The sequence below is a fragment of the Amborella trichopoda genome, chromosome 1 (assembly GCF_054954075.1).
Source record: "Amborella trichopoda isolate Santa Cruz 75 chromosome 1, AtrichopodaSantaCruz75HAP2 v2.0, whole genome shotgun sequence".
NCBI classification, from domain to species: Eukaryota; Viridiplantae; Streptophyta; class Magnoliopsida; order Amborellales; family Amborellaceae; genus Amborella; species Amborella trichopoda.
This window is the reverse complement of record NC_142336.1, coordinates 52,721,731-52,744,129: the sequence shown is the minus strand read 5'-3', so window position 1 is coordinate 52,744,129 and position 22,399 is coordinate 52,721,731. Positions and strand designations below refer to the sequence as shown.

The 22,399-nt window shown below is 35.5% G+C and overlaps 1 protein-coding gene and 1 pseudogene across 4 annotated transcripts; both read left to right on the top strand.

Annotated features, from left to right (window-relative positions):
• The first annotated feature begins 4,613 nt into the window (after positions 1 to 4,613).
• LOC105420696 (pentatricopeptide repeat-containing protein At3g62890 pseudogene) lies at positions 4,614 to 5,975 on the top strand (annotated as a pseudogene).
• Positions 5,976 to 8,763: 2,788 nt separating this feature from the next.
• CA2 (carbonic anhydrase 2) lies at positions 8,764 to 22,185 on the top strand. Of its 4 annotated transcripts, none has more exons than XM_011625338.3 (10): positions 8,764 to 8,966; positions 9,687 to 9,728; positions 16,027 to 16,088; positions 17,036 to 17,179; positions 17,640 to 17,688; positions 18,832 to 18,948; positions 19,045 to 19,098; positions 20,709 to 20,794; positions 21,274 to 21,379; positions 21,834 to 22,185. In XM_011625338.3, the coding sequence occupies exons 1-10, from the start codon at positions 8,769 to 8,771 to the stop codon at positions 21,996 to 21,998; spliced, it is 1,023 nt and encodes a 340-aa protein (XP_011623640.1). In that variant the 5' UTR covers positions 8,764 to 8,768; the 3' UTR covers positions 21,999 to 22,185. The 4 variants fall into 4 exon arrangements, with proteins under 4 accessions (XP_011623640.1, XP_011623639.1, XP_006844988.2 ...); XM_011625337.3 differs by having other exon boundaries at positions 9,684 to 9,728; XM_006844925.4 differs by lacking the exon at positions 9,687 to 9,728.
• Positions 22,186 to 22,399: the final 214 nt, after the last annotated feature.

Genomic DNA, 22,399 nt, shown 5'->3' with positions numbered 1-22,399 from the left:
ATAATCTTATTTATATATGAAAATAATACAACAGAATTAAGAAATAAAAACATCAGAAGCCACCCAATCAGCAAGAGAAGAACCCTGTTTTGCAAGGGAATTCGCCAAGCCATTGGCCTCCCGTAAGATATGAACGAAGGAAAGAGATAAAGACCGAGAGATGTCGATGATTTCCAACAAGAAAGATCTCAGCTCCCACGGGACTTTCTTTTCCTTATTGCACCAATTGATGGCATTCAAAGAATCCCCTTCAACAATACAACTCATCTCAATATTCTTATCCCTAAAAAGTCTAAGCCCTTGAATAGGTGCATAAAATTCTATAAAATTCGTTGTCGTCACCCCCAAATGACCTGCATAAGTAAGCAATACCCTGCCAATCCCTTACAACACCTCCATAACCCGCATTACTTGGGTTTCCAAGAGAGCTACCATCAAAGTTCAATTTAAAATCCCCCCTTGTTATCTACCAATTGCTCTATTCCTTCGGCCTCCTACATAGAAAAGAGTAGACAAGTTGAACTTCACATTAACCTCTACAATATCTTTCCCCACCTTATGAATCGATAGGTTCATCCAAATAGAATGGAGGATCATCTCCAACCCTCTTTCCCATGGCAATGATGTCCCCTTAAGGACTCTCTATTTCTTTCTTTTCAAATTTCCCAAAGAATCACGCCTCGTGCAATTTGCCAAATAATCACACCCGTTTGAGGCAAAGAAGGAACAGAAAGAGTATGCAAGACTCCAAAAACATCCACAGGTAAGACCAATGGGACGCGTAATTGTCTAAAAAACCAACACTAAATTTTGTGGGTAAAAGGACATTGAAGAAAGAGATAGGAACCTGTTTCCCCATTGCACTTACAAAGAAAGACCTTGCCTCTTTTGATAAGATTGTCGGTAGTAAGAACCTTATATTGCAATACCAACCAAAGAAAGGTCTGCACCTTGAGAGGAACCGGTCACTTCCAAATACTTGCTAATTCCAGCTTAGATCATCGTCATCTATCATGAAAAATGAGATCGTACATTAACCTTATCGAAAATTGACCATCTTTCAAATACTCGCTAATTCTAGCTTTTAATTTTTCCTTGTCCATAAGTTGAAATGGGGCCTATTAGAGGTGTTTTTTTAATAGATGTTCAAAACCTTAAGTTACATGATGAATAGTAGCATGTCAAGCTAGCACCCCACTCATACAAGCATAAAAATAAGGACTATAAATAGGAGTTTATTACTACATATAAAAATAGGAACATCAAGGACCCAAATGTACCATGCTACATGTATAGAAGTCTCTTTCATAATGGCAATATGAGGCCCCATTTGGACATGTTGGTAACAATATTTGGGTCATGTCTTTGCTTGCATTTTTGAATAATCGAGAAAAAAAGGTACTTGTTAAGCAAAATTGGTTTCTTTCTCTTGTAGCTGTTTGGGAAACTGCACCATTGCTAGTGTTTTGCCAATAAGGAAGCATCAAAAGAAGAAAAGAAAACCAATATCGATTTATTGGACGGTGATAGAGGGAAAGTTGTGCAGTAGAGTTAATTGATGAATTTTGTGATTGTAGTTTGGTATGGGTCTTATGAATCTGCAACTCAGGGACTTAGGATTTGTATTTTGATTTAGCTGTATTTTGGGAGTATACACACCAGGACCCGTTTACACGTCAGATTTACCAAGACATGGGCGCTTAACACTTTGAAGAAAGCGAGCTCCTCTCATGCTTTTAGATCTCCTATTTATGGTCTCAATATTTTAAAAATTTATATCCTCCACGATCTATAGTCAACCACGGTGAGACCTCAATCAACGAACAATTTCCTCCATCACCATCCAACCCATGAATGAATTTCGTGACGGCCCGTATAATATGATCCATGTAATCATGATGTACTAATCCATTGATGTGATGGAGTAGGTCCCCAAAGCATTCAATTCATGAGACGCACTTTCCTCATCACTACCAAACCTATTTGATTGCGCGATGATAATCCACATGATCATGTTGTTGGATCATGTTACGTTTCCCCATAAAGGAAAGTGGGAGAAATTTTCAACAGGGATGCCCAGGGTTTTAAAACACACAATTGGGATTTGAATCTTTCCCCGTTGGGATTAAGATTTGCAATTCTGATCTACATTTCCCAAATTCAGGGTGATTCAAAAGCATTCGTCGAGTTGTATCTTAACTATTTGGGGTTGGATTGAATTTGGGTTTAAAAACCTTTTTGACATATTGGCAGTCCCAAACACGAAAGAAAAAAGTGGGGAGTTGTGTTAGATTGGCATTTAATAATTTTTTTTTATCACATCCTTATTGTTATTCGAAATAATTATTTTCAAAAAAAAATTGAATAAGTGAAAAAAGGATTTAAACTGTTTTTTCTTATTAAAAGAACTACAAGAATCCCATAAAAGTCACTCATTTTCATTTTGTTTCTAGTTATTTAAATTAGATTACGAGAAAATATCGCATGAACCCACAATTTCCAAAATTATTTTGTAGTAGCACTGATCCAACTTGCTTTTTTAAAGCAGCATTAGATTTCCCGTAAAATTATCAGTGTACACCCTCGTCCCCTCTGTCTCCAAAGAGGTAACGCTTAAAAGAAAAAAGTTGACAGTGGCTAACACGAAATAAGTTTGTAAACTAAGGGGTCAGTACGATATTTTTCCTTTGTTCAATCTACTAACCAGACTGTAAATGATTTGAAACTCATACGTGAAGCTATTTTTTTTATGGATCTAAGGTCAATTTTTTAAGAGAGCCAATTTTTTAGCCCTCGATTTCTATCAAAAGGGGCTTGACCTAAAAATAAGTATAAAAATCTTGTAGAAGGCTCAAAGACAGATTCAGGGACAAATTTCACACAAAATGGATGTGAAATGAGGAATAACAAAGTATGGGAGATTTTCGAAACAAAGTTAAAAATATGAGATGATTTACCTTTTATATAAGGTGGTCACACTAATCTTGACTAATGGATGTAAAATTGGGTGGCTGCAATTTTTTTTGCATTGACCGAACTCAAAGTTCAAAAAAAATATTCTTGAATTTTGTGATGGTTGTAAAGATTTGTGACCACCATGTATAAAAGATAAATAGTCTCATTGTATATCATCTCTAAAATTATTGCCAACAAATAATAACATAAAATAAACAGTCCAAATACATACAAATTTTTTATAGTAAAATGATGAAAATACTTTACATTACTATCGAAAGAGAAATCTCTAACAACATGAAAACTCAAACCAGGGACTTCTTTTATAAGCCCGAGCAACTTTTCAAAGGACCCCCAACTTTGTGGCAATCGATTTCGATCACAAGGGTTTAAATAAAAAAACAGTTATAGACATCTTATACAAACCTTCAAAGAGAATATTTTATCACTAATTTCACACAAAATGTAGGGTTTTTGGGAGTCCCTAGCTTGGAGAACCGAGAATCCTAAATACTGGGATCTCACTCAAGATCGTATACATAATTGACTAAATGTGGAGTAGATAAATGCAATTATAAATCAAGTGCGAGAAATAAAGCACACCACAACAATACACGATTTACGTGGTTCATCCCGTAAGGCTATATCTACAGCCTCAACAACTAGAAATCCACTATCACAATGAAAATTACAGTTCTGGGTTACAAGGGATAATAATACATATCTCTAAATATCGGTAAAAGATCATCACAGATCTCTCAATCTCAACCCGCTCTCCAGATCGAGCCATACCGTTCTTTCCCACCACAATACCATACCACTACCGAAAAGATAACCTCGAGAGCAACCGATCTCTAAAAGTGAAATTTAACCAACTCAAAACTCATGAGAATACCGCCTCTCTCTCGAAAGCCATGTCTCTCTCTTAGAGACTCATCTCTATATTGGATATCCATTCCCATAACCCCCAAATGGATGACTCTCAAAAGATGAGTATTATGTCATTATTCATTCCGTTCTAAAGATATCATTTTTTTGCATATCAAGAAAGCCAATTTTTTATTTTCCATAATAAACTCAACACATAATGAGTCAAAACGAGTGAAGAAAATTCGAGTAAACATAGAGGTATTCAATTAGGGTCCAAAAACTGAAATAGAAAATCAGATCCGGGCTTCACTTGATTTGAATCACCGAGGTGGAGTCGCAATTCATTGCAGTGGAAATTGGGACGGTCCCCTGCCGGTTTCAAATCGGATAAGACATCATGTTAAATCGTGATAAAATACAATGCCCAAATTGGGATATGAAATTAGGCCCATAAAATATTATATTCCTTCCAAATTCTCACATTTGTAAGCACGCTGTGGGGATACTTCTCTCCACAAATGAAATGGTTCCTAGCACCCAAACACCCTTCTCTCTCATTCATTCTCTCTCTCCTTCTCCACAAATGCCTCACCCTCCCCCAACTCCACCAACTCCATGCTTACACCATTTCTTCCGGCCTTGCAAACGATCCATTCGTCGCCGGAAACCTCATCGAATCATTTTTGAGGCAAGAATCCGGCAACCTTTCCACCGCCCATGTCATCTTCTCTCTATCCCCAATTCAAACCACATTCATGTATAATATTTTAATCAAGGCCTATGCTTCCATGAATTTGCCTCTTGCTATAATGTTATATACCCAAATGACAAAAAGTGGTGTTTTTGCTAATAATTACACTTTTCCTCCGCTGATTAAAGCTTGCACTCAATGGCAAGCTGTTGTATCGGGAGAAACCATCCATTGTCAGATATTGAGGCTCGGTCTGCAAAATGATCCATTTGTTCATTCTGCTATTTTGAACTTTTATGGGATCTGTAAGGGCATGCATTTTGCTGTTGGGTTATTTGCCGAAGTTTCAAAGCCAACTATAGTTTCATGGACCTCAATTGTGAATGGTCATGCAAAATCAAGGGATTATGCAGCGGCAAGAGAAGTGTTTGACAAAATGCCTGAAAGAAACTTGGTTTCTTGGAATGCTATGATATCAGGATATGTGCATAATGGCCAATTCCAAGAGGCTTTGGGCCTATTTAATGAGATGCAATTATCTATGATAAAACCCAATGGTGCAATTCTAGTTAGTGTATTAGTTGCAGTGGCCGAACTAGGGGCCCTACATCAAGGAAGGTGGGTGCATGATTACATAGAGAGAAATGGTTTGAGCTATACTGCAAATCTAAGTACCAGTTTGGTTCATATGTACGCGAAATGTGGGGATATAGAAACATCATCCCGAGTCTTCAATATGTTCTCTAATAAGTCCCTAGACCTGTTTAATGCAATGATCAATGGATTTGCCCTACATGGACTAGGAAAAGAGGCCCTAGATCTATTTGCCAAGATGTTGGCTCATGACAAGCTGCGGCCTGATGATATTGCATTTTTAGGTGTATTAAGTGCATGTGCTCGTTCAGGATTGGTTAGAGAAGGCCTAGATTGCTTTGAATCAATGGCTAGATTGCATGGTGTGGAACCTAAAATGGAGCATTATGGCTGTATAGTGGACCTCTTAGGGAGGGCCGGCCATCTAAATGAAGCGCTACTGCTAATAGAGAACATGCCTTTAGAGCCTGATTCTAGAGTTTGGGGACCCTTTTTAGGTGCTTGTAGGATACATGGTGCCGTGCAATTAGGCGAGACCATTGGAAATTTGTTGATAGAATTGGAGCCAAGTAGACCAGAGAGATATGTGACTCTGTCGAATATTTATGCTAAAGGTGGTAGGTGGAGAGAGGCTGAGAGAGTTAGGGGGGTGATGAAGAACAGAGGTGTGAAGGTTGAACCTGGGTGTAGCTCGATTGAGGTTGATGGGGTTGTGCATGAGTTTCTTGTTGGGGATGAGGTGAACACTAATAAAGCAAGGGAGGTCTACTTGGTGTTGGATGTGATAGCAAAGCATATGAGAGAGGGAATAGGATGCATTACTAATGCAATGCCTGTGTTGCTTGGTGGGTTTGAGGAGGGTTAGGTTTTTATGTTGGCAGATTGAGAAGCTCTGAATAATTGGGGGAAAAACTATTGGGGTGTCATTTTCTGATACTTATAAAATGCTTTTCATGACTTTTACTCATGAATTTTAACTAAATAAGTTTTACAATTACATTTACCTCTTAATGCTTAATGTTTTGTTTGCCTGTAAAATTGCCAATTATTTCTCGATGAGTTGTGAATCTGCTGGCTTGGGACCAATGGCAGTGCAAGAGATTGAGCATATCACAAGTGAATTAAAAGGAGCTGTGACTGACGAAGAAAATGGAAATGATTAAAATAACAACAATGATGATTGTTATTTTGAAAAAACAAAAAAATCCTTATCTAGCATAAATAAAACAGTGTATATCTGAAATACTTCCAACATCATTCTCCATGTTTCCATTAAGTATTATCTTTCCATTACTATCCCTTTTACCATTTTTTTCAAATTCTTCTTTGCTATATTTCCCCCTTTTTCTCAATAGATGCCAATGTTCTCTATATAACAGTCTTTACAATGATGAAACAGAAAGAGACCAAGTTCATTCCGTTACGACTGTTTTTGAAGCTTGTTCTTCACTTGAAGCATGTCTTACTTTCTTTCTCAGCTTCCTTATTCTCTCTCAACCAAATTCGTTACTCTCTACTCACATTCTACATTCACCATTGCATGTTACTAAAGCACATGTATGTTGTAAAATGACTGTTCTTCCCTCACGAGAGTATGCGATCGCTAACACTAACTGTTCTTAGGTGTGTAAGCAGGTTGAGCCTAGGCAGACCCAGGTCCTGCCCCTTGATACTAAGGTCTGGCCCGAGCCTGTAAAACTAATGACCTTTAATATCCGGACAGATGGGCCCTATGAAAGCTCCAGCAGGGCCCGGCCCAGCCCATTTGCAACCTTGGCTGTATGGGGATACAAATTTTTCCTTACTTGAAGGAAACGCTAATTAAGGACCACTTTGTGTATGTTTCCACATTTTGCAATCAGGATCAGCCAGGTGGTTGTGGGAAAAGGCCAAAAAGGACCACAAAATAAAGTACGAATAAAATAAAAAGGCCTATCTATATGATCCATGCACCATGGACCATAGAAGCATATTTCTCCTCCAGAATCCAAGGCATCGAAGCAGTAGCATCCATGGCCTGGTGAGACGTCTTTATCCATAGAGATCATGGTATCTATAGAAGAACACAAGACAAATCCTATTGCCAAAGATAATGTGCTCCAACACTGGAGCATATGTCAATTTACTCCCTGGGATGAACCCCTATGTAGGTTTGTTTTCAGGACCACAAATTTCGGGATGTCACCTCCTCAAAAAAAAACACAAAATGGAAAAAGAGACCATTTAATTTTGGATGGTTAGGTCAAAGTTTTCAGAAATAAAAACATCTTTTTCTTTCTTTGAAAGTTCTCACTTGGTGATTCTAAAATAAATAGTTAGATTTTAGATCAAGAAAATCCTCTTAAGCAGATCATTTACATGAGGGAGTATGTGTACAGTGTGCTCTTGCAGCAGTATGCTATTTGTGCTCACTCTTCTTAGTAATTCTATTGGAAAGATGCTTTTGAAGTTCATACTAAAATTCAACCTAATTTTTGGTGTGTCAAAAGGAGTAAGGGCTAATTCTTGATACAGAACTAATAAGAAAATTCCAATTTTAATCAAATTTCGTGTTTGGAGAAATTCAATACAACTTCTTAACCATGAAATCAAAAGCCATGTGTGATGGCTATTTTCTATGGAACATGTGTTGGAATGGTAATGCAATTTTTTTGTTTTGTGGGGTATTTTTATAATACACATTTAATAGAAAAAATGTCTTTTATAAAGGCCCATAAAATCTATTTGTAGAGAGAAAACATAAGACAAAGTATAGAGAAGTTTGGGGGAGAGAATCGGGATTTTTGCACAAACCCGAACACCATTGTGGCCTCGCATGGGGCTGATTTTTTATTGGCATTTCTTCACGGTGACTATATTGGTCAACGTTAATAAAGAGATGAGTCGATTAATGGTGGTATTATTATAGGAAATACCCATTTAGGCTTTTTTTACTATTGTATAAGGTAATCTTTACAAAACTTCAAATTTGTAAATTTCGTTTTTTGATAGTAAATACATTATTGCTCATTGCTTGCGGATGTAGCCCGTTTTGGGTGAACCACATAAATTTGTGTGTGCTTTCTACTTTTACTTGTATTGTAATTTGGCAATTTCCCATTTAACTTATTTTTTCTTGTTTTTATGTTTTTTCCAAATATATTGCACATATTATTGTCTTTTGGTATTTTGTTTGGGTGATGGATTTCATTGTTGTTTGATGCTCACCGTATCAAGTAGAGATTTAGGTTATCCTGGATTGCTCCAATTTTAATATCGACCGCATTCCATGATCCATGGTCGATATCCGAAATTCCAATCCACAAAATCCAATGACCCCATCCATGAATGTCATCCATAGAAAGGCATGTTAAAATGAACGTGACCCTGACTTTCAATCAAATCCATTTCAACCATCATCATGCCATGTGCCGTGGCCAACGGCCATATGATGGACTGATATCAATCCATGCAACATGGACCTCAAACTCTTGGAAGAACCTTATCTGGGTCATGGATTGATACAAACATGGGCACTCACTCAAAGAGTTTTCTTTCTAGCCTTAGCTATGCAATCTTGTTGGGATAAAAAGGGAAAAGCCATAATTATTTTACCTTTCACTTTCATTATCCTATCCCATACCATGAAAACCCCCAAACGCGTTTGATTCATTGCACAATGTCGACCACTTCAGTGCATGGGTGGTGCCTCAATTCTATCCCCAAAAAAGCATTTAAGAACTCTGACCTCACATCACTGAGACCACATAGCTCTATAGTCATTTGCAGAGCTCCACCCTCACCTGTTTCGCCTCCTCGCCTCATAAGAAGCAGACCGGTATTCGCCGCCCCCTCTCCCCTCCTAACACCACCATCTGTGAGTTTCTCTGTCTCTCTCTCACACACACACAAACCTTGGTTGGAGGGAGTTGCCACATGGTCTCTCTCTTTGGTGAAAATTGGAGGAAGTTGTTTCTCTCTCTCGCTCTCTCAGTTTGGTTGGAACTTGAAGGGAGTTGCTATGTGGTTAAACAATGCAAAACAATGTGTTTTATGATGCTAAATGCATTTCTTCATGCATGTGCATGCAAATTGACCCTCATCCTTTCCATATACATTTTATTTATTCGTCTATTTTCTTGAATTCTAGGGGATATTACTAAACTCTCCCCAAATAGAATGCCCTCCCTTTAAAAGGTTTCTCACATCCATTACTCTGATGCTTCTCTTTTCATTGACCCAGTGGACTTTACATATAAATTTATAACCACAATATCCTAATTAAAAGAAAATAAAATGTCAAAAGAAGTTCCTCTCTCTCTCTCCAATCCGTTTCTACGAATCTTCCATCTCCCCCCACAAGATCATATTTTTATTATCCCTGTCCCATCTTTTAGTTGAAGCCATTTCAGAAGCAACAACCCAACTCTTATTTATTGGATTTCCTTCAAATTTAGTGAGTCATTGTTCTATTCAAATGCAAAGAAAGCCCACTTTTTGTGTATGGTATTCTCTGCAAGATCATTGGGTTTCTCTTTTGATCTCACCTCTAAGAAACTTATCTTTTTTGTTATGATTTTCCCTGCAAATTTAGCAGGAAGTTGGCAACACCATGGGACCTTGTCTTTCTTCCACCAAGGTTAGTGGCTCTTCAAGCAACAACAACAACAGAGAAAGCAAGCATAATAATCAAAATCAACAACAAAATCAACAAACCCCACATCAAAATCAAAACCATCAACACCAGTCACAACCAAAGGACAAAGGACCTCCCAAGAGGGCATAAGAGAGATACTTTTTGGCATTCTATTTTTATTTAGTAAGGGTATTTAAGTTATAAATTTTGCTGTAAAGTACCCTAGGGTCAATCTGAAGGAAAACATATTTAGGCCTTCCATATTGTTTGATGCATTATCTTCCACTGTGCTGAAAATTAGTTTTCATGAGCATTTCTATTTTTTCCACTATCTTTATTAAATTCCCTCCCTTTGCTTTCTTATATCAAACTTTTTTATAAAATTGATTTTAATCATGCATTTTTTTCTTTTTTAAGCCATCTCTTCTTTTGTTTATTGTTGGCTATGTTGCTCACACTTATACAAACATTGTGTATATGTACTACGTTTCTCAAAACACATGCACACGAGATACTACATAGCACTTAGTACTCGGTCTTGTGAACGGTGCATAGTGCACAGCACAAATCACTCAATGTGCACTGTTCATATACAAAGTGTTGGGCACATGTTGGGCGTTTACGTATGGAAATCAGGAAAATAATCCAAAGTGAATGTGAAGTATGTTAGCAAATTTTCCTTTTAAAGATAATTATTTTTCTCTTTCCTTCTCTTCTTTTTTAAAGTCGTTATTTGTTCGTTTCTTTTAACCGTTCATTAGAATACGGTCAAGGCCATCCAAGACAAATAAGTTAATTGATGAGACCATTTATTTTTTTGTTTTGGATTCTACATTCAATAGAAGGAAAGGCCCGATAGCATTTTGTTATCATATAACTATCTTTTTTAATTTTCTTATCAGCTTTCCATATGAAATGGCTTAGCAAATAGATCTAGGCAAGCTTTCTATGCTTCACTTACTGCATAAAACTTAAATTACTTTCCTATCCAACCTTCCATTCCGAATGGAGGGCTGAGATGGCCCTAGTCACAATGTTATGTCTTTAAACTATTTTATTTTAAATTGTTTCTCTACAAATTATTTTGATACCAAATTCTGGACGTCCACTCATCTCTTAAAGTCTCATCTTTAAAAAATATAAAAAATATATTCTCAATAAAAAATGACCAAAATACCCCTAAAAGTTCAAGGGGTATTTTGATCATTATATTATATAAAAAAAAATTTAATATTTGTTTTAGGTACGCCTCATTGAGATGATGGCACATACCAAATTTCATATTGTTATAATTTTTTGAAAAAAAACTAAAAATAAAATATTTTGCGGCATCGAATCTAGACAAACAGTCAGTGACTCACTTGATCTAAATTGGACAGCTAGATGAGAAAAAAACATATATCGTCTATGCAGTAGAAGAAGAATAGAAACCTCTCCCAATAGGTATATCCAATGTTTTAAAATATTCAATTTGATTTTGGATTGCCCGCTCATCTTGATCAGTGTTCTTAATCTACTGAATTGCCAAAAAATCAACTAAAAAACAAAATCGAGGGAATTAAGGGCTCATGATCCGAATCATCTCCCCCATCAATCTGATCCAAGTCCACGATACCTAATCCGAATCGCCCATTTCATACATCCAAACGAGGGGTGTCATGATGGGGTGACCACGTTTCAACTTTTTGCTTCCACTTTTCAGGGATCTTTCGGCACTAACCAATAGCCACTTTCATGCCTTTACGAACATTATTTCTACTTGCTTCCTTTATTTTTCAATTTCAATAAGAGGGTGGTGACCCAAAAGAGTTTATTCCGTGGTAAACTTAAAATCATATTTTTATATTTGTTATAGTGGCATTGTTATAAGAGTTTGTATATTATGCCCACCTTATGCTATATAAGGCCCACCCTCTAAATTTTCAAAAACAGCACAGATCGAGCAGATATATGAATGCTTGAAAATCTTGAAAATAGAAAGTCCAGATAATTGTTACAAGATATATTATTTTTACATTTTGAAATTCTTTATTTATTTTTATATCTAATTTAGACAATCAATTAGAATATTTATAAATGTTTTCAATCACATATGCTACCATGCCAACCTCTCCTTTTGTAAATTTTGCCTGGAAGGTCCCTTATCTTCTCTGTCTTTCCTCTTTTAGGGAAGGTTAGATGGAAGGTTAGTGAAGGTTAGATGGAAGGCTAGTTGGAGTTTGATCCTTGGAGTTTGGTGTTTGTCCCTTGGTCCACTTTGGAGGCACTTTTAAGGGTTAAATTCCTCCATGCCTATTGTAATTGGGATAAAATCCAAGGGCTACGCGAGTCTTAACAAAAATTTTAAAAGGAAAATTGTTGTATGAGTCCGAGAATGTATTCCTACATTTGTGTTCCCCGACACATAAAACATCCATCTTAAAGATTAACACAAATAGGTGGTCCGTCCAAAAAGAGTTAAAAATGATGGTCTAATTGTTTTCTTCATAAAATTATCCTTCTTAGTTTTGAATTTTATTTATTTATTTACATATTCATCATCTCCATGTCATAGATTATATCCTTAAAAATTAGGTCCAAAATCCATCTCAAAATGGATTTTTAAGAGAGGACTCATTTCTATATACGAGTCCTAAGTATCATAGAAACCGTGTTCCATTTTTAAGCAACATTTCAACATGTAAGTTAAAAAAAAAAAAAACATTTCGACATGATCATATTCCCTTTTCAAAGTAATCCTCAATTTTTCTGATGATTTTATTTCGATATCTCAAGAAACTTTTGGAAAATAAAGGAATGTATACTACGAGACCATTTACTTTTATTACAAGGAAGTCATCAGTAACCATAACCATCTTATTTCAAATTGGATAGCTTGGATATGTTATGAAATTCAAGAAATTTTTCTTTGAATTTTGAACCTAGTCAATGACAGTCACCACTACCTGATTTGAAATCCGACGGGCAAACATGATCGTGACTTCTTTATATCAAAAGTAAATAATCTCTTTGTATATTTTTCCAAATTTTAAACATCTATTTGTTTGTGGAATCTAGTTGCTAGGACAAGGCTTTCCAGCAGATAGATGCACCTTTTTTCCTCTATATTTTTGTCTCAATGATTTCTTTTATATTTTCCAAAGTAAACTTCACCACCACTTGATTTGAAATCAAGCACGTGAATGTAACCACCTTGCATTAAAATAAAGGATCTCTTTGTTTACAATGCCTTTTCATTTTCTTTGACCATGGGATTCAATAATCAGAAACAATCCATTATTTCTATTTTAAACTAATTTTTCTCCCAATTTTCTTAATTTTAACTATTTTCCTAGTTTTGATTTTAGATTATTAGTAAACTCATTTCGTAAGAGGTGACGACACGGCATGACTGATCCGTGGTATGACACGTGTCGAAATAAAATGTGCCCATCCCTCCTTACTTTTGAAAGCCTTTCGGAAACAGGAAAGCCGTTCGAAATTTTAGTAATAAACTAGTTTTATTAATTGAAAAAGGATTATCATACTGCCCCCAATTATATAAAATAATGGATATTATCACGCCACTTATACACATATATTGCAAAAAGACCAATAATTAAGAGCATGTTTGGTAGGTATGAAAATATTTTTGTAAAAATATTTTTATATGAAAGAACTCCCTTATGTAATTAATGGAAGAGCTTTTCTTCCACATCAATGGTTATAAATTTGCCTTGAATTGGTATAAAAAAAAGAAAATATTTCTATACCTCTCATTTTTAAGTTTTATATCTCAATAGACTTAAGGTTTTAAAACATATATTAAGTAATAAAAATTCTAAGTTTTATATCTTTTAACCTTTTAAGCTAACTTTATCGCTTTTAAACTTATTTTTTTGCCCCTAACAAATATAAGAAAAACATATCTTTTTCTAAACATCATTATTTGTCACTCTTCACGTGATTTCCCCTAAATTTTTCTCTCTACTTATTTTTCAAGTCTCTCTCCCCCCGATATCTCTCACTATCTTTTTCCCCCATTAGAGAGACAAATAGGGTAAATGTTAGAAAGAGAAATTTTGGGAGAATATATCATCTAAAGAGATGAAGGGTTTAGAATGAGTAAGTTTTTTTTATATTTATTAGGGTTAAAAAATTAGTTAAAAATAAGTAAAGTTGGTCAAGAGGTTAAGTGATATATTTTAAATCTTTCGATCTATTGAAATATGAAAACAAAAAATAAAAAGTAAAAAAATATTTCTCCATGAAAAAAATTACCGCATCTAATCATATAAGCAAGTCCTTTCATGTAAAAATATATACAAATTATTTTTATACGTATCAAATATGTCCTAAAAGAGGACCCAACTACGACGCTGACAACAACCAAGCCAGCCTTGGCCCTAACCTGGCCTTTCTTCCATAGGGCCGGCCCAGCTCAGGCCAAAAGCAAAATTAAGCAAAAACAAAAGAGAAATGAAAAGAGAAAGGAGGGTTGAGTTTTGCATTGCCCTAGCCCAGCCCTACGGTCATGGCCTAGACCTAATTTTTTAAGATGCGGGCCCATTGTCGGCTTTACCCAATAGGGACTATTCCGAAATTTACAAAATTCTAGGAATAGACAAAGGAAATTTACAAAATTCTACGTATAGACAGTTTTTATAGGAGAACGAAGAGTTCAGTTGGCAATGGACTGTGCCCGCGCCCCATCACCCTCTATGACCTATGTGGGGCCGACGGCCCAAGCCCGATTCAACCTGGCCCTAACAGACTCAAAGGAAAAAAAAAAAGGAAACAGTTTAGGGCCAGGTCAGCTCTCGAACCTGAAGTGGTTTGGTCGATGGCCCAGTCCTTGAGCCACATTTGTGGCCGAGGCCTTGGGTTTTCAGAGCAGACCAAGTCACCCGTCCCCATTTTTTCCTGATCACCCAAGGAGTTAAAAAAGGCCCAAGTATCGACCTCACCAGTTGACTGGCTGGAAAACCGTGGTTAGGTTCAGTAACCATAGTTAGGCAGCTCAAGTTGTTTCAATTTATTATTTATTTATATATAGGAGGAGAAATTAGGGGCGTGGTAGTCAGATGCTTTTCAGAAGGTGCAGCTAAGAGAGTCACACAAATTCAGAGGAGAAAAAGCTCTCTAAAGATCTCTCTCTTTAATCGAATAGTACAGATATATAATCTCTCTCTAAAGTTTTCAGTAAGTTATCTATACCACTTTCTGTCCTCTGCTACTCTCTGATTATCAGAATATGGAGCCAAATGTCCTCTACTCTCTGGGTCAATTTCTTCTATGAATTTTTATATGTTTCCGTGTGAATGGAGAATCTCTTATTTGCCTTAGTTTTCTATAAAACTGTAAATGAATTGAATTGTATTTGTGGGTTTTTTTCCTTTGGGGGATTTGATCAGTTGGATTTTAGTTTCTTGTCTTCTACAATTGGTCGGTTTTCACATTCAATGAAATAAGATGGATTTTATAGTCGAATTTCGATTTTATGGAAGTTATCATGGCTTTGTATGTATGGAATTTTCAGGAAAATGGAATATTGGGGTGGCTTTTGTTCGAAATTTTGAATATTGGATGGTTATTTACTTGATATGTGAAGAGTTCTTCTGGGAAATTACATTTGGTTGTTTGGATGTCAAACATTTGTGATAAATTTATTGAATTTTTTTTGTCATATTTTTCCTGTTTCCTAAAATGAAGAGAAAATGTATAATTTTATGCTTTCTTGTGAATAATTCTCCAGTATTCAAGGATCTGTGCATTCTTTCCTCATTTTAAATCACCATTTCCTCAGTGTACTGTAAATTTACATTTCATCACAGTCTGAGTCTAATCACTCTGAAAGAGCCTCTTTGATTTGAAATCTAGAGAAAACATACTATTAAAATCTGTTTAATGTTTATTAAACAGTTCATCTCATATCTATTTAGCAATTATCATCTAATTTTCACCATTATATCCTTTTGTATCTTTAGCTCCATTCATCCGAGAGAAAAAGGTAAAAGATCAGAATTTTAATCCGTAGTCTTGTCAATAAATTGTCCTTTAATTCAGTCATATTTTCAAATTTGCTTTATCCAAAGAATATTCCAATAATTCAGCATATGCAAAGTGCCTTTATTTTGAAGAAAAATCAGTGAATTTGAATATACACTGAATCTACTTTGCTCTTGCTCTTTCAAAGATTTTTTTTTTTTTTTTTTACACTAGTCCAAAATAGAAACAAAAAAAAAAAAAAACCATTTTTCGGTTAAAACAATTGCACTGATAAATTTTTTGGGTACTATTTTTGGTATTATTGAAATTGAAGACTGCAGAAATGGGGAAAGATTCTTATGAGGAGGTCATCGCTGGCTTGCAAAAGCTGCTCAGGTAAACAAGCAATTTTTTTTGCTCTATTTTGCTTTCATTATGAATAGAAAATTGTGTATATAAATCCTCATAGTACCCCTGTTTCTTTCATGGAATATCCAAAATACCCCTTCCTTTTGGATGCCGACCTGCTTCCCCATTTTCGTATCCGAATCCATTTGCTTCCCGTTTTGCTTTTTGCATAACAAGAAACATGGGTAGTTTGGTTATTTGTGGAATAGATTAAGGGTTTCTGTTATTTTCGTCATTTTACCTTTTTTTCCTAATTAAGGCACTATGCGTGCATGGTATGGCCTGAGCTATCGCTTTTAATTTCCATTGCATGCGTTTCTTCCTAAAATAAGAGCGAATTCCTAAAATAACAGTTGGATTCGAATTTGGGACGGTGTGCCCCTAAACATTTTGCAACAAATTTGGTATCTATTCTCTAAATAGAGTTATAATAATCAAATCGGTGACCAACTAGTGAGGAGTCTTTTTTTTAATTAAAATTAGTCTGGTTGTCGGTCAAACTAATTGGACTTGATTTTCAAAAATAAAAAATAATAATATTTAAAATTACAAAATGTATTACGAAATCCGTCTAAAGTTTTTAACTGATCTTATCAGTCAAAATCGACCGATCCTACTGGACAGAACAGGTTAAACAATACTTTCGATCAATATTTACCAAAATCCAATTATTCTTTTGACTCGACTAGCCAAAGCGCCGGTTGTCGTTTGATTAGTCTAACTTGGGCAGTGCGGGTCTTGATAACTATGCTATAAAGTACCCTCAATCCAAACTTGTATAATTTTTTCATCATCTCTGCTTATGAATTTTCACTAAATGAGATTTACTATGGCCATTACTTTAATGCTGAAGCTCAATGTTTTAGATTTTTTTAATGTTTAATGCTTAATGTTTCAATTATCCATAAAATTGTTGATTATTTCTTGATGTGCAGCGAATCTGCTAGCTTGAAACCAGAGGCAGTGCAAAAGATAGAGCAGATAACAAGTGAATTGAAAGGAGCCGTGGCTGAGGCAGTATCTCCTACCGTGGAGAAGATCAAGACCGGGTTCGAGACCTTTAAGAAAAACATTTACGAGTTAAGATCCTTCTTATTTCACTATGTTCTTTTTATTTGGATAGAACAGGCAAATACCTTGAAAAACTGTTCAAGATCAACAAACCGATTCTTCAGTATGTGAATCGGTCCAAAAAAAAAGTACAAAACAACTTAAAAAATAAATGAGTGACAACCCTAATAGGACCTGACAAAGAACTGGACCAGTTTCCAATTTCTTGTAGGAGCTGGCTAGCCGGGACCAATGCCCGGCCCGGAATGGTCCCTCCCGGTCCCCAGATGGCCTCTAAATTATGCTTTGTGTGGGAGCCACTTAGCCCACTACCTTTAAACTTGGGCACATAAGATCATTGTTGTGAACCCAATGGAGGCACATGTATTGTGGGCCCAACAAGTGAGATGGGCCTAACAACCGCATACCCATCTTCCATATTTAAAATTATTTAATTAAATCTCATTTTGCATTTTCGGAAAATCGTAGGAAGAAGCCCGAGGTGTTTGGGGAGCTGGCTGAGGGGCAGAGCCCGAAGGTACGGAATCTTCTTCCCCAATGATAAACTATGGTTATTATTATATAATATATTTATCTTCTATTTACGAATCCATTATAATAAGCTCATTGGGGCAAATAACTTTCCATATTATTATTTTAGTTTAGTTTTGATCAATCAAGAATTCTTTGTTTGTCGCCTCTTACAAAGTCCTCTTCCTTTTGCCTTTTTAACGCGTGGTCTTGTCATTCACATTTGACTGTCCACATTCAAAGTACCCCTCCCGAATAACTTTCCTCCTCCTTTCCTTTTTTCTTTTTTTCCTTTTTATTTTTATTTTTATTTTTTTTTAGTAGTGGGTTAGCACTTTTTGAAATAATTAATAGTTTGTGAAAGGAGTTAGCATTAATAAGAATGGAAATCGAGACGTCTCGATAGCTGAATCTTGTGCTCTTTACTTAAACCCAATTCTTTTTATTTTGCCTAGTATTATTTCATTTTATATGCTCTTTACGTTATGGTAAGATGAGTTTTATTCAAAAAAATTTGAATGGTAAATGAAAGGAAAGCTTAGAAAGGGTGGAAATTATCTAAATGCGATTAAAATTATTCAAAATTAGTGATAGTCCCCTTGAAAAATGATCAAGTGAACGAATGCTTCATCTCATGAACAATTTCTTGCTATCATAGATCATTTGGGTATAAATGGTACATGGCATCTTGAACGTCCATATCTAAAACGAATGAACAATTGTCCATACATTGGTTTTGGCAATGGAAGTTGATGCCTGCACTATGCTGCCCAATGCTTGTAAACAAGGCTGACATCAGACTCAGCAGCGTCTCGAGTCTGAGTGTAAATTTGGTCAAGTCTGTCAGAAACTCGGCCAAGTCTAGAAAAGTGATCATGCAAAAAATATAGGTATCATCGGGTTTGGCGGGTTTTTGCTCTAACTCTGCAAGGTGATGAGTCTGAGTAACTTGGGCGAGTCTGATGATACTAGGCTCACCTTTATGAGTATCTGGTTCTTAGATTTTCCAAAAAAGTCAAATGTTATAGTATCCAGGATCATAGCACTTATTAAATAGTCTTCCATGCTAATGTTAATATTGTATTCAATTATTTATTTAACTGTTCATTGATTTCTACTTACTCTCTATTATTTTGACTATGATCCGTAGTTTATGGTGTTCGCATGCTCCGATTCTCGTGTGTGCCCATCTCACATCCTAGGGTTTCAACCTGGGGAGGCTTTCATGGTGAGAAACATCGCTAACATGGTTCCCCCATATGACCAGGTATTCTATAGTCTCACTCCATTATTTTTTAAGTTAAGAATTTTAATTTCTTTTTCGCATTGAATTTATATAAATTGTTTGGCCTATGGATTGTAGGTCAAATACGCAGGAATGGGTGCAGCAATTGAATATGCAGTCTTGCATCTAAAGGTAAACTAGTGATATGCGCGTGGGTTGCACTTGAAATTAATTATTAATTATAAAAATAAATTTTTATTTTGAAATAATGTTTTAAAAGGACTTTTGATTATAGAAAGAAAGAGAGCTTTTAATATATTCGTCTTCACATAATTATCGGGAGAGAAGATAGACCTGCTTTGCTGGTTTTAGATAAAAATAATTGAGAAACAATACAGTGAACACAAAATAAATGAATTTTTTTCTCTTATTCTAATTTAATGCATTTTGGCTCAAAAACTTCCTTACTATGTTTTCTTTGTTTTTAATTATATTATTCACAATATTAGTTTTACTTAGATTAATATATTATTTATTTATAAGATTGTATTATTTTGACAAATTAACAAAAACTAAATATGCAAAAAAGTAAAACAATAAAGCAATTATCTTTTTCTTTATTTCATTTAGCAATATAAATTTTAGTATATTATTAACTTATATTAGCTCTATATCTCTCCATCCTACATGCATGAAAATACACATATGTAACTCTTTTTGTTGTGCGATGACACCTCATCTTCTCTCTCTCCCAATTAAAGCAAATTTAATTTACTCATTTTTTCTTCTCTAAAAAAATAGTGTATATTGTTGTAACACATTATATAGACTCTCCATTTTGCACTAAAAATAAGTGTATGCAAGATTTACATCATATTTTGAACTTCAAATTTCATAGTGGGTATTAAATATTGATTTTAAAGCCATCATAAAGATTCTTTATGCCTAACGTGCTAGCGGGACCATGATTCGAGGTATAAAGATTCTTTATGCCTAACGTGCTAGCGGGACCATGATTCGAGGTGGGGCTTTACTTTGTTTTCATTAAGCCTAAGCCTCGTAGAAACTGCATATCCGCCAAAATGCTTTATTGTGAGGGGTATGTTATTGTGAAGGGTAAAGGCCATCGACTATGGGAGGACGACAAAACTGTCCTTGCAAAAACAAAACAAAACACAATGGGCCGTTCCAAACCAACTAAATTGACAGACACTGAAGGGTTCCTTGGCAACCGCGGTATTTGTGGTTATAAATCGGATAGGGTTGGTGTCTCTTTCCGGCGTATTTATAGGGAGGCAAATAACTTAGGGGATGCTTTGGCTAAAAAAGAGCATCTTTAGATTCTTTGGTGGTATCAGATAACTTTTTTGTTATGATTTTGTACTTTCTGCATTTTAACAATAAAATTTTGAATCGTCAAAAAAAAAGAAAGGGGATATTCGTAACAAAATTAACAGGCAAAGAGATAGAGATATGCATTAAATGTCAACACCTTGGCAGTTTACCCCAATTAAGTAAGAGATTTCACGGTCATTGTGGAGGGAAAAGTATCATTTTTTTTTCCATGCCTTTAGGGAAGATGTTTGGCAAGGCACGGTGCTTTGAGTAATAGTTTTAAAGGTATAGAGAGAGAGAGAGAGAGAGAGAGAGAGGAATCATCATTGCAAAGTGAAAGTAGCGTTGTAAAAAGTTACGGCATTAAGAAGGAAACTTTGGAGTTAAAGGAGAAGATGTTTTTCCTTTTTATGTGTCATACTTTTAGAGCGAGGACATGTATATGTGTTTGTTAAATGTTTGGGCAGGTGGAAAACATTATCGTTGTTGGGCACAGCCGTTGTGGAGGAATTAAGGGGCTCATGTCCCTCAACGACGATGGCTCCACCACCACGTAAGCAAATCCCTCTCCCCCTTTTGTGGTTTTTTGGGTAAATGATGATTTGTACTCTACACTTGGATTTTCATTCTTAACATCATCGCATTTACATGCACATAATTGTTTTTGTACCTCGAAATCATTACTTTAGCCTCTCCTTTATGAGAACCCTATCAATTCTCTCTCTCCATTAACGCTCGTCAACTCTCTTTCATGAAATTTTGCTATACTCTCTCGCTCATGATAACCTATATCAACTCTCTTTCTCTCTCTCTCTCTCTCATGATAACCTAAATCAACTCTCCCTCTCCATACAACATTGCTAAACTTTCTCTCTCCATAAAACATTGTTATTCTCTCTTTAATGGGAACCCAACTCCATTCTCTCTCCTCTCTCTATACTGTTCATCTATCTCCATACAACACTGCTATACTCTCCCATGACAGCCAAAGTCTCTCTCTCCTCTAATTTGGATGTGTTTGAGGCGATGCAGGGACTTCATAGAGGATTGGGTAAAGATATGTCTTCCAGCTAAGAACAAGGTCAGATCTCAATACGGCAGTCTCCCAGCGGCCGAGCAATGTTCCAAGTGTGAAGTGGTAAGCTTCCCCTAATCATACAAAATGCTCTGTTTACAAGCAAAAATTCTCGATCAATTCACTTTTTTTTTTTTTTTTTTAAATTGCCTCTTGTTCGACTTCAATTTTGATTTATTTTTTTTTTTAGTTTTTATGTTAGTACAACGCTCGAGCTTTAAGGTACTGCCCTACTAACTAAAAACAAAAATAAAAAAAAATCAAAATTCGGGTTGTGACCGAAAGGTAATTTTGAAAAAGAAAAATAGGTTGACGGACATTCTTTGTAATTTCAAAATAACATTTCATATTTTACCTAAAATTTTAAGATGTGTATGTAAATCATTCAGAAAAATAAATTATGGACATCATTTCAAAATTAAGAAAAAAGGAAAATTATAGACATAATTTCGTAATTAATTTTGTCTTAGTTAATGGGTTCCTTAATGTTTAATTTAGTTTGTTAATAATGTTTTAGGAAGCGGTGAACGTTTCACTTGGGAACCTGATCACTTACCCATTCGTTAGAGAAGGGGTGGCCAATGGAACACTTGCCCTTTATGGGGGTTACTACAATTTTGTGGACGGCTCTTTCCAGACATGGGGAGTTAATTACGGTTTTACCCCCATCAACAAAATATGAGACTGCTCTTCTAATTATAATAGGCCCCCCCCCAATAAATGTAGAGAAGTCCCTTTCTCCATCTTTTTCATGACATTATGTTGTCTCCCTCTAATAATATATGTAATATCCCTCTAATTCTATAAATGTCAATGAGCACTCTTTTTTTTTCCCTTTAATAATATATTAAATGTCAAATGTGTTGATATACTCTCTCTTTATATGCACTAGATATTTTGTTTTTTGGATAATTCATTAGGATTTAAGTTTTTGAAGATGTCAATGAGGTGGTGTCATTACCCGATATCAACTAGAGATGAGAGTAACAAAGGGCATTTATAGGGAAAGGGACTGGGTCGTGGTAGTAGCTTCATCACGATGTGGTTTTTATTTCAACTAACACTATCCCTCTGGCACATTAA

Bases quoted from the DNA above. Each gene is read 5' to 3' on its own strand.
- CA2 (XM_011625337.3), top strand. From the start codon at position 8,769: ATGTCGACCACTTCAGTGCATGGGTGGTGCCTCAATTCTATCCCCAAA. The intron at 17,689-18,831 runs GTACGGAATCTT...TATGATCCGTAG, and splicing joins CTGAGGGGCAGAGCCCGAAG to TTTATGGTGTTCGCATGCTC. The intron at 20,795-21,273 runs GTAAGCAAATCC...GAGGCGATGCAG, and splicing joins GACGATGGCTCCACCACCAC to GGACTTCATAGAGGATTGGG.